Source organism: Psittacula echo, assembly GCF_963264785.1.
Source record: "Psittacula echo genome assembly, chromosome: 15".
NCBI classification, from domain to species: Eukaryota; Metazoa; Chordata; class Aves; order Psittaciformes; family Psittacidae; genus Psittacula; species Psittacula echo.
Genome location: NC_137751.1, coordinates 10,830,240 through 10,842,466, shown reverse-complemented (window position 1 = coordinate 10,842,466; position 12,227 = coordinate 10,830,240). Strand labels below are relative to the sequence as shown.

The 12,227-nt window shown below is 42.9% G+C and overlaps 1 protein-coding gene across 3 annotated transcripts in view; it reads right to left on the bottom strand.

The window, feature by feature from the left end:
* ZZEF1 (zinc finger ZZ-type and EF-hand domain containing 1) overlaps window positions 1-12,147 on the bottom strand; it is a 59,072-nt gene extending 46,925 nt beyond the window's left edge. Inside the window, exons 1-8 of one of the 3 annotated variants that reach the window (XM_080630327.1) lie at window positions 11,624-12,147; window positions 8,063-8,207; window positions 6,753-6,947; window positions 5,696-5,867; window positions 3,778-3,977; window positions 2,222-2,432; window positions 685-801; window positions 296-474 (exon numbers count right to left, since the gene is read on the bottom strand). In XM_080630327.1, the coding sequence (XP_080486453.1) occupies window positions 296-474; window positions 685-801; window positions 2,222-2,432; window positions 3,778-3,977; window positions 5,696-5,867; window positions 6,753-6,947; window positions 8,063-8,207; window positions 11,624-11,989 (1,585 nt within the window). In that variant the 5' untranslated portion in view covers window positions 11,990-12,147. Of the gene's footprint in view, window positions 1-295; window positions 475-684; window positions 802-2,221; window positions 2,433-3,777; window positions 3,978-4,163; window positions 4,295-5,695; window positions 5,868-6,752; window positions 6,948-8,062; window positions 8,208-11,623 lie in introns of those variants that run through there. The other 2 variants (XM_080630329.1, XM_080630328.1) reach the window with 2 other exon arrangements.
* Window positions 12,148-12,227: the final 80 nt, after the last annotated feature.

Sequence of the window (12,227 nt, the reverse complement as noted above, 5' to 3'; positions counted from 1 at the left end):
AACACCTTTTACGCAATACAAACATTATCACCATCTTGACATAGGGGCCATTACCTACAAAAGTTCATGTTTTCTTCCTCAGCATGATGCCACCTGGTTCAACTCTTAGATCACATAAAGCTGATCTAATCACCAAGTTTTAGGGCCATTCAGCTTCGCAGAGTATCTTCTTGGTAACAGTTGTTAATTTAAAAATCTTGTATAATTTTAAACCCCAGGAGAACAAGTAAAACAACTCAAAGCTGCATACTGTCTGAAGTATGTACAGAAAAGCACCCAGCAAGTATTCATTTACCGTATTTATACAGCAGGTTCTGTCTGACCACTGCCATGGAAGCGATAAGCGATGAAGCCTTGTATGGAGTTTCCAGATGATCGGTGATTGTACAAAGGGAACTTATCACTTTTGCAACACTCCCCCTGGCTAAGGCAAAGGCCAAGAGCATAAGTTCAACCTCCGGAGTGGTACAACAACTGGGGAGGAAAAAAACCCAACAGTATGAAAAGAAAACTCAGGACAGTGCTTTTAAATAAAAGACAGGTGACGCTCATACGGAAAAATCTACATCTTTCTTAACATCTTCCAGTTTTTCAAAAGCAAGTGAGTAAATATGAGAGAAATTTGCTATACAAATTATTCTAAACCATCTTCTACTGCATCAAAACACATCAACACAAACTTACCTTGTTATTCTTATGAGGAAGCTATCGACTTCTTCCAAAACATTTGGAGATAAGAAGCTTGAAAAATCTGTAGAGCCCGGTGTTAGGGATAGAGGTGGCATGTGTTGCAGTGCTTTCCTAGTGAAAGGACAGAGCATAACATCAGAAAACAGCCTTCTAAAATGGATTAGATATTTGACTTGTCACGCTTTTTGAGAGCAGGTCTGTACAAACAGGTTCTGAGCGCAGGAAATTTATTGACACAGACAATCTCTTCAAAAGGTAAAGCGAGTACTGCATTCTAGGCAGGGAAAGTTCAACTGGGTAATCCTCAATCTAGTTTCATCATCTCAAATTCAATGAGACAAATAAATCAAGGGGTTTTGAATTACATCTGTGACAACATTAGAAATAGCGCCCACATACTGCTTTATTTTAAATAGTTCTAGCACTGAGCAAGAGCCTGTTAATAAAGGGAAAATTGCTTTTAAATTCTTGGAACAGTTACAGAAACTGAAAGAGTTGAGATCAGAGTTTCTGTTTGATTTCCAAAGGTAATGCAATAACCCCTGCAAATACAGATTATTAAACAGTTTCATCAAAGTCATTACATCCAATATTAAAGTTTGAGGCTTTGCTTTATAATTCCAAACACTGAATTTATAATTCCTGAGAACATATTTTTAATCAAGATTTCTCCAGTCTTTATCCCCTCAGTATTCATGTTATATTTCTAAAAACTATCTAAACTGAGGGAACCTGAGGGCCTCCAGTTTTAGTAAAGCTTGCACTTATGAACCTTCCTCAGACATAAGCATGTAGAAAGTTATCTAAGCACTAAAGAGGTTCCATAGATGACACAAATTAAAAGATAGGCTTAATGGACTTTAGCCTGCAGTACTCATTAACCTAATGACAGCAGTGCTCCTGAGCATGGTGGAATCATGCTAACTAAGCTCTATAAAAGCTGATGTGGGTGTATAGTGATTTTATTAGGATTCCAGTCCTTCAAGTCACTGGGCAGAAGTGTTTGGCAATCACACAAGGAAACATAACACAGAAAACAGCTAATCACCACAAGCAAACAGCTACAGAGATACTGCATGTATCTGACTATATCCCCATGGAATGCACGACAAGGCATTACACAAGCAAAAATGTGCTCAAAATTAAGCTTAATTAACCTCCATTCCATAAATGGAAGCCATCCAGTATTTATAATCAATAAAATTAACAATAATTTTAAGCTTGTCTAAAGTATGACAATTCAAAGGACAGGCAAATAAAGGTATTTTTCAGTGTCTGTTGAGTCATGGCTTAACAACTAGATTAGATACAACAGTAAGGAGAACTATACTTGTTCTTGTATGTACAAATGGATAAAAGAGAAGTATCAAAATTTAAAGTGTGATAGCTAAAAAGATGATTAAACACCTTACTGGAGGGAGTGGAAACCAGTGACGCAAGGTAGATTAGTTTACTGAAGCTGTAAGTATTTAAAAAACCCAAACCAAACTAAAAATAAGGCTATCACGTGCCATGGAAGTTTGGTACTTACTGAGTATTTTGCAAAATAGTGTGAACAAATGCTGGGTTTGTTTCCATGGAAGCTGTCACCAGAGAGGTCAGCAGCGACCAGTACCAGATCGCTGAAGCATCGCATACGGAGACGCCCACCTTCTTCACCCGTTGATACCCAACAGCCCTGAGCCCGTGGATTCTGGTGTCACATCCATCACTAAGGCAACGCTTGATGTTTATCTGTACATCTGTCAAAACACAAAATAAGACTTTTTTTTCCCCCCATTTCTTCTGCTGGATAAGATCTAGAAGAATGCAGATATTCAAAACCAGAATTACCGCAAAACCTCTGAGGAAAATAGCAGCAGATATGTAACAGCACTCCCACCCAGAGACAACTATGCATATGTGTTTCTTCACTGTACACCCTACGGCTGGGAAAATTTAGCCCCTGAACAGCTTATGTGATCCATTACATATGGTTCAGCTACAAATTAGGAAGAAAGCATTAAAAAAAAGAAACCAAAACCCTCAAAGTGGAAAATAGATTACAGATTGTTTCATCAGTACCTTTCTACCTACATACACAGGAAGCATCTTGGAGTGGTAGTGGAGAATTAGGGTAAAAGAGTAAAGCCTAAAAGCAAAGTTTTAAGTTACATAAAAATCTTCAAGTAAGTTCTTGACCATTTTGCATAGATAGCATCCTCCTAGTTACTCCTGAGGAACAACATCCTTGCCACCTACTTCCATGCCAGTGCAGGTTCATCTTAGTGAAAAGCACCTATTTGAAGTGAAGGGACAATATTTGTGAAGCTGCAGTAACCATCTTTCTGGCTTTAAGCTGAAAGAGGGGAGATTTAGATTAGATATTAGGAAGAAGTTGTTGACTATGAGGGTGAGGCTCTGGCACAGGGTGCTCGGAGCAGCTGTGGGTGCCCCATCCCTAGCATTGTTCAGGGCCAGGTTGGACAGGGCTTGGAGCAAGCTGCTCTAGTGGAAGGTGTCCCTGCATGTGGCAGGGGGCTGGAACTGGATGAGCTTTAAGGTCCCTTCCAACCCAAATCAGTCTGAGATTCCATGATCTTAGGAAGGAGCAACTTTCCCTTGATTGATTCCAATAGAGCACCCACAGATCTACCAGACTTAAAAATAACACTGTTTAAAACCCCTTAGCATAAAACCTGTTTTACATAAATCATCTGACCAGCTTCAGAGTTTTGCTACCAAGAAAATAGTTGCTCAGAAGCAGATTTTTTGCTAGATATGATCATCCAACATATGCTCCCACTCTGCAAGCAAAGATATTTTTAAATTGCTCAGTGTCTTCAAACTGAGAGGCTAAAACTGCATCTTTAGTCATTCAGCTCTTCAATGCTTAGCCCAAGTTACAGACAGATGCCATGAGAAAGACTCAGAAGACCCTCCTAAAGACTAGAGATTAAACTACCAGTAGAACAATTTCTCTGACCCAAGGGTGCGATTTAAAGTTCCTACTCTAATGATTTCAACACATCATTCTATGCTCTACCCAAACTTCCACCTCCAAAAATGCACCAAAACAATGTACCAACAGTATCTTTATTGACTCACACATCTGACTAATGTTAGCGTTTTCCAACAGTGTTACGTAGCCAGTGATATTGCTTGGAATGTGAACATCTCGGACCTCCTGAAGACTGCTGGCATTCCTTCCCACTGCCACTGTCACTTGCTGTGGCATGTAACTCTGGTCACTAGCTGCCACCGCAATGGACAGATGTCTCAGGACAACATCTGGTTTCATCTTTAAACTGCAAAGCAAAGATAAAACAGTTCTTGCAAAGAGAAGGTAGGGTCAAGCACTTCACTTTTAGCTAAGCTTCACTCAGTTTCCACTTGTACAAATACAGATAAATCCAAAGGAAATTACCTAGTGCTTCACAAGTGTATCAGGGTGGACAAGTTAGAAAACTTTAACTGACTTAAAAGACAGTCACCTCTGACAGTGAGACTGTAGGATTTTCTGTTGTTTGGCTTTTCAACTGAGAATTCACTTCTCGATGAAGCAGGATGTCCCCCTGCAGCCCACGGAGGTTCGTGATGGAGCCAATATCCCCCTGCAGCCCATGGAGGCCCACAGTGGAGCAGATATATACCACTTGTAGCCTGCAGAGGATCCCACACAGGAGCAGGGTGATGCCCAAAGGAAACTGTGACAGTGTGGGAATACTGCACTGGGGCAGGCTCCTGTCAAGACCTGTGGCCCCATGGTGAGATGAGCCCATGCTGGAGCAGGTTTGCTGTGGCGCCCATGGAGGATCCATGCTGGAGCCATCTGTTCCTGAAGGACTGCACCCTAGGGGAGGGACCCTGATGTCCTGGGTTCAGCTGTAACAGTTATTTTTCTCCTTCTTAGTAGCCAGTGCAGTGCTGTGTTTAAGCTTTAGTCTGAGAACAATGCTGATAACACACCAATGTTTTAGTAGTTGCTCAGTAGCATTTATCCTGATCAAGCACATTTCAGTCTCTCCTGCTCTGCCAGTGAAGAGATGCATGGGAAGCCAGGAGGAAGCAGAGGCAGGACACCTGACCCAAACCAGCCAAAGGGGTATTCCATACCACAGCACATCATGCCCAGTATAGAAACTGAGGGGAGCTATGCAGAAGGTCCAGATGGCTGCTCAGGTCAGGCTGGGTATCAGTCAGCAGGTGCTGAGCAATCATGTTGGGCAGCACTTGTGTTAATTGTGGTTTCTCCTCCTTTCCCTTTTTAGTTGTGCAATATCTTCCCTTGTTATTTCCCTTATCATTATTACTAGCAGTAGTGGTTTTGTATTATGCCTTAGTTACTGGACTGTTTCTTATTTCAACCCATGGGATTTACATTTTTTTGACTCTCCTCCCCATCCCACTGGGAGCCAGGGCAGGAACAGCTGCATAGTGCTTAGTTACTGGCTGGGTTTAAAGCACAACACCCACACTGGAGCAGGTCATGAAGAACTGCAGCTCGTGAGAAGGACTCACATTGGAGAAGTTGGTGGAGGACTGTCTCCCACAGGGGGGACCCCACACGGGTGCAGGGCAAGAGTATGAGGAGTCCTCCCCTGAGGAAGGAGTAGCAGAAACAGTGTGTGATGAACTGACCACAACCCCATTCCCCATCCCCCTGCACCAGTGGGGAGAGGAGGTGGAGCATTCAGGGGTGAAGTTGAGCCAAGGAACAAGGGAGGGGTGAGGGAAGGGGTTTTAAAATTTGGTTTTATTTCTCATTATCCTCCTCTGATTTGCTTGGTAACAAAATTTAACTGATTTCCCCAAGTTGAGTCTGTTTTGCCCATGACAGCAGTTGGCAAGTGTTCTCTCCCCACCCTTACCTCAATCCATAAGCCTTTAACTGCATCTTCTCTCCCCTGTCCAGCTGAGGAGGGGAGGGACAGTGGCTTTGGTCAACCCACCACAACACTCCACCAGCTGTATATCTAAGGACTAACAACCCCAAAACTCAGATGCATACTGGCATGTTGCTCACCGTATCCAGTGGGAGCGGGCACTCCCATCTGACTGCCAGAAAGATGTCGTTTCTCCATTTGTCATCTTGTCAATATCAGCAGAATTGGATGAGGTTTCTATGTGAGTGTAGCACTTTGTGACAGACTTCAGTTTGTCTGCCTCCTGATTACCATTCAAATCACTGGGGTATTCTGCAAAGAACATAAGTCACTCATAAGATTCTTCTTTAGTTTGTTTTAAGCATTATTATACCTTTATAATAACTAACACATACAAGTTAAATTGTTGGCACAGAACACAGATCCCAAAGAACTGTTTCTGGCAGAAAGTAGAAGACAGCAAAGTTTAATTTCAGATGATATTACAATCATCTTAACCAGTATGAAAACACCTACTTTGCCTGGAGTTCACTAGCCTTTAGCATTTCCTTTCATTACTGGCTTCATAAAAGCTTTATTAATATGCAAAAAGACAAACAAATTAGAGGAAAAAGTAAAATATGATGGAGGAAACCTCAATTCAGCTATTCTAGGGAAGGGACAAAGCAGACTGCTTGCCCAAGTAACTTGATCTATTTCAACAGAAGTGCAGAGATCTGAAAATATCAAGTCAAGCTGTAAAGAGAAGGAGCCATCCCCATAGGGAGACCGTCAGGAGAGTCCTGTCTGAAATATAGTAAAAGATTCACTACCTCCACCCCAAAACAATACATTACTTTTAACACTGAACAGTCAGTTTCAGAAAATATTCCATCCGTCAGACCCTGGCTACCCACATTCTAGCAACTAGCAGAGACATTTGACTGAATAAAGAATATCACAATAATAATAATTCTGAAACAGGTTAGGAGAAAGATGAAAAACATCCCAGTGTGTTACTCAGATTGAGAGGTAGTTTGGAAATCAATTTATGTGCCTCAAAAGAACAACAAAAACACCCACAGAAGTAGGCACATCAACTCTATAAAAAGTCATGCCTGGTAAAAATTCAACAGTGAAGAAAGCTTTTTATTTTATCCGTAATCTCTTCCTCAACCTATGGTTACACACTGAGAAGAAAAAGAAAGATTTACATACCCCTCTCTTTTAGGAGAAGTCGATCTAAAGAATCCTTCAGCACAGAAGACCTCATAGTGCAGATATTGTTAAAGTACTCCAGCACTGGGTAAGGGACGGCAGTATTAGAAATGCGATTCCTGTGCAAGAACCTCAGGATCATTGAGGCATGAAGACCAAGACGCTCTTTTGATTCAGAAAATATATCAATAAAACCTAGAAAGAGAGAATTATTTCCAGCTGTGTTGCAACATCTGACTTGACCCAGTCACCACTTCTACCCCCCCCCCCTATATCTTACTACTAGGGAAATCCAAATTAAGCATGGGAGCCAACACTGGAACTACATTCTACCACAGGAAATGGTTCAAGTCTGCAACCTTTACAGAAGGACGGCAAGAGGTGCAGGCAAACATTTGCCAGTTACTTGAAATACCTGAAGGTGTTCAAAACAATTACCAAAAATCTTAGTTTTTATACTTATTTTGCTGTCCTTAAAGTCTCAAACCCTTGCTTTCAATATCTAAGTGAAACAGCTGCTGCTTGGCTAACAAGCTGATGTACTCACATCACCCACCTTGAGCTATACTAAGCATCTCCCTCTGGCACTGGGGATTATTCCCAAGGAGGCGCCTAATGTTTTCCACCAAGTTTGTAAGAAATTTAATTTCCTTAACAGCAATTCTCTGGATCATAGTGCATTTAGATGCACAAAACAGTACCCCATAAGTACTGTCCTCTGACTTATCTGTAGCCAATTCTAGCACTTCTTGTCTGATCCTCTAAGGCAAATCCTCTTTAGCCACTTACCATCAAAAGCTTGGAAGGAAAGCCAGAAACTGATACTTATCCCAGAAAGCAAATTCTGAGAACTGACACCTTCCAAACGATACACCACAAAACATGAACTATGTTTCAGCAGGATTTCAAATAACAATATATTAATAATAAAGTCCATGACTCATCACCTGAAACAGACTCAGAAGAGGATTTATTCCTCCAAATACAAGACTGCATTAGCTAGACACTCACCAACATTTTGCATAGAACTGTTTTCTGTCTGCGAGATAAAATAGACAGTAAGAAGCTCCTCAGTCACACAGACAGGAAAATATTGGTTATTTATGAAAGCAAGTTAGCTAGATTTAATTACGGGAAATTTTTAAGTAACAGCAACTTCACTTGTTTAATACTAGAGAAGCGGGAAGGACCTGGAGTATGGTTTTGATAAGATTAGGACAAGAACATTATTAAAGCAATTTATCGAAGCAACATCCCTTACATAGGGCAGGACTTGGGAAACCATCTGTTTGGTCACTCTGTTCTCATACCTGGAACTAGGGAACAAGCTTGCAGTTGCCTGATTACATGGCTAAGCTCCCCTTGAAGATTAGCTCCACTAGAATTCTTGAGAGCCTCCAGCATATTCTCCACATCTACAGTGCCATCTCCTTCAGCATCAAATTGTGCAAAGGCCTGAAGAGGAAAAATTAAAAGAAAATGTATTTCAGCATATTTGCTTCAAGCAGAAATTCAAGGTATTTCATAGAAACCATATAACATTATAACAGCATGAAATAATAATCAAAATAACCCATTTTCCATAGTATTGAATTAATGACAAGAGGGAACAGCTTGGCTGGAACTCTGCAGTCTTCAGCAAGTTTCAAGGCAGTTGCACTGCCTTCCTATAAAAGTCAACTGTAGTTATGCTCAGGTGGAGACAGCACATCATCTATACCAGTGAATCAGCAGCATCCATTCACTAACATCTGAGACTACAAAGGTGCTCACAAAAGAGCACTAAAAAGCTCTTCCATTAAAGGCTGAGTTAGTTCTAAAAGCCATACCAGGCATTGCTCATTACTGCTGCACCCATCCCACGCTGCAGCTACTCCAGTTCTTTCAGGTTTCACGTCTTTAGTTAAGACAGCATCCTTAGAACGAGAGTTTTTAAAACATGTATTTCCTTCCATGCACTGTCCTACACAAAACACCAGTTTAACATCGTTTGTCAAAGTATTTGTGAAAACAATGAAAAGAGTTAGAAAAGGTTCTTATTTTTTTTTATTCAGGGGAACTTTATTATCTTTGATAGAAATGTTTAACATAAAAAGCTAAGTTGAGCATGTATAACAAGTAACTCAGCCTTGCATTTCACGTCTTTGTACTAACAGAAGTACAAGGTACCTTTATTCAGCTAAACCTGTAAAGCAGAACCAAGCTCATAAACATAATGCTTTTAACCAGCCACTTCAAAGCAGTCACAGTCCTCTGACACAATACTACTAAAAACCCTAGCTATATTTTCACAATCACATTTAATTCTGAAACATCTTCTGTTTAATCGCTAATCTCTTCACAAGCAAGGCTTCAGTTTCCTAGCCCTGAACTTGGTATTTCAAGTTCAGCTACATAGCTGAGTACATTTGGCCTCTAGGAACAGATCATCTCACACATGCCTGACAGTCAAGAAGTCACTGCTGCTCAGGAGGAAGCTTATGCTTGAATCTCTTGGTTTGCTACCTGCTTATCAAACTTGATGTACCATTAAAAGTACTATCCTGGAGAGAAGTAATCTGAAGTGATTGGATCAAAATAACATGCCAATTAACCATGACATAATTACACCACCTAAATGAGAGCAAAGTCCTCAGAAGACAACAGAATTGCAATGCCTTATTTTAGCTGACTAAAGCTCCAATGGCACTTCTGCAGCACAGAGCTGAATTTCAGCTTAGCATTTTACAAACTCCATTAAACATACAGCGGAACCATGCTAACAGCAATCAACTATGTAAGTATTACTCTTAATAACAAAGCATACTGGTGCCGGGCATCACATAGACACTGAAACAAAAAACCAAGACCTTCACCTGAGGACGACAATCCAGAGAATTAATTTTAACCAGATAGAACTCAGTTGCCAGAACACTTCAATGCACAGGTTTTTACCACATCATTCTTGCCATTACATCTTTTTCTCCTCATATCTGAGGTGGAACTGTGCAATTACTAAAATATGAGGTGAGCAAGCAGGTTTTGTGATGTTACTAGTGAAAATAAACACATCAGAAGCAAAGGCTGGATTAGCCCACAGCTACTTTAAACCAATTTCTTATACTTTTGCGTAAGGAGAGATTACAACATCTATGCTTTTCTTTGCATCTTCATGCAGTATTTTGTTATTTTTAAACTCTTAGGAAAACTCTTCATTTCACCCTTTGCTCTCAGCAGAACTGCAGCATTAATGCTTCAGGTAAAACTTGGATACACTATATGATAGATGCTGAAATTCAAATGAATAAAAAAAAGGATTCAGAGATTTAATTTCTCTAGAAAATAAGATTCTGCATTTCAACAGAGGTTCAGTTTGCCCATAAAGCATTCAAAGCATGTATTCACAAGCCCCACACTGACAGCAGAAAAACTTAACGGACAGATCAAACCCGAGTCTACGTCAGACAGGATTCTACAGACATTAAAAAGGGAAACCTATTGACCTGCCACCCACAAACTAACTTCTCATCAGTGTAAAATACATCCTGGAAATCTAAAATACTACAGCCTGTGGGCTGGTGCCAGTCACAGAAACAATGACATCAAGGGTTTCCACACAACTCCAACATCTCAGCTTTGCAGGATAGACTACACGAGACCATCTATCCATTCCATGATGGATCCATTGGTAAGGTTTTCCCCTCTCTCCTCAGAGCAAGAAAACAGAAAACCAAAACAACTACATTCTTCAAACCTCAAAATATCCCCTCAGCCTGCAAAGCTCAGTTGTTCATCACTAAGAGGAAGAACCCTTACATACTGATTTCACTCTGTCCTTACAAAGTGTTCTTTACTGGTTCTTGTAAAGCAACTGGAAATGGAGGCAGCAGCATTTTGGCAAGCTACTTGAAGCAACCTGCTACAAACATACTTACCTGTACAACAAAATCAATCTCTTCCCAGGTTCCAGTAGCCTTTTTAATACAACAGCACTAGTTTCAAGGAGCATACACATGATTTAACAGTTTACCAAGTTAGTATGACTACTCAGGAGCAATACAAAGGCAGAAGGAAAGCACTGGTGAGCTTCAGGAACTACATGCAGTAACAAATTCGGACACGACCACTTTCTCAGCTGAGTGTGAAATTCCCAGCAGGGTATTCGACTGCATTTTGAATGCTAGCTATGGAGTAAAGCTAAATGTTCCAAACGTTAATTTATCCACGTCCCTTCTGACACTAGAAAGGAAACAGTGCTCTTCTACCATTAAAACTTTACCTCGAGACCTTCCCTCTGTACAGGGGGAACTCTGTTACACCACTTTCTAACAAGTTTTCCAAACCTCTTAGTTTACAGTAAGCAATAGGATACCAATGAGATATTTGACAATTTCACTGCTGGTTTTGAACAGCAACAACATAATTAAGTTGGTAAACTCTGATTTGCTGATACCATCTCGAAGGAATTACTTGTGCTGAATTTCCTACCTGTGCTACCCACAGCTGCTATTGCTGCCGGCAAAAACAGCAGCAGGTTGTAGCAAAATACCATTTTATTCAGAAGCAGTTGCTGAGTGTAATCTCCAAAACCAGGCATAATTCATTAGTTAATTAAAAAGCTATCTGCAAGCTGACAGCCTGCCTATCGGTACCAGCAGCCGCCTGTTTGGTCTCGCAGCAGAACCCTCTGGTCTGGCCTTGCCCCGGTTACCTGAAGGGGTGACCCGAGTCCCCATGGTCGTGCCTGGGCACCCCTGGCTCGGTGAGACCCACCTCCGGCAGCACCCTCAGGGCTCCCACCGCCTCCCTCCGCTCCCCGCTTCACCCAGGCTCCGGCCGGAGCTCTCCCGCCAGCCCAAGCAGGGCCTAGCCCCGGCCGGCCGTCACCTCACCTCCTCGCTCTCGCCGCGGGAGCCGGCGGCCAGGCGGGAGACGCTCTCCAGCACCTCACAGAACTGCTCCAGGCTGACGGCCTCGTCGCCGCGGCTGAGGCGCTCCTCCAGCCAGCGCACCAGAGTGCTGTGGTGCCGCGACACCAGCGACTCAGGCAGCGCAGCTTCCCGCAGCCGCGCCGTGGCCTCCCGCAACCGGGCCTGGTCCAGCAGCATCTCAGCCGGAGGCAGCGGCGGCGCCGGGCTGGCGGCGGTGCCGGGCGGGAAGGGAGCGCCGGGCTGAGGAACGGCGGCCGCCCCCTCCATGCCTTCCTCGGCGCCCCCCTCCTCCTCGTCCTCGCTGCTGTGGCTCGCCGCCGTCCCCATGAGCCCCTCGGAAGCACCGACGTTGCGACTCGGCGCTCGGCAGAGCCACTTATCCTCCGCCTTCCTGCGGCTCCGCCCGGCCCGGCTTAGTCAGCAGCTTCCCGGCCCGCCGCACCTGTCAGCTCCGGCCGGCGGCGGCCGCGCCACACTGCCGCCAAGCGACACCCGGCGCCGCAAAGCCCCGCCCCGGAAAGGCATGATGCAGTCGCACCGCGCGACACTCGCCGTAAAGCGGAGC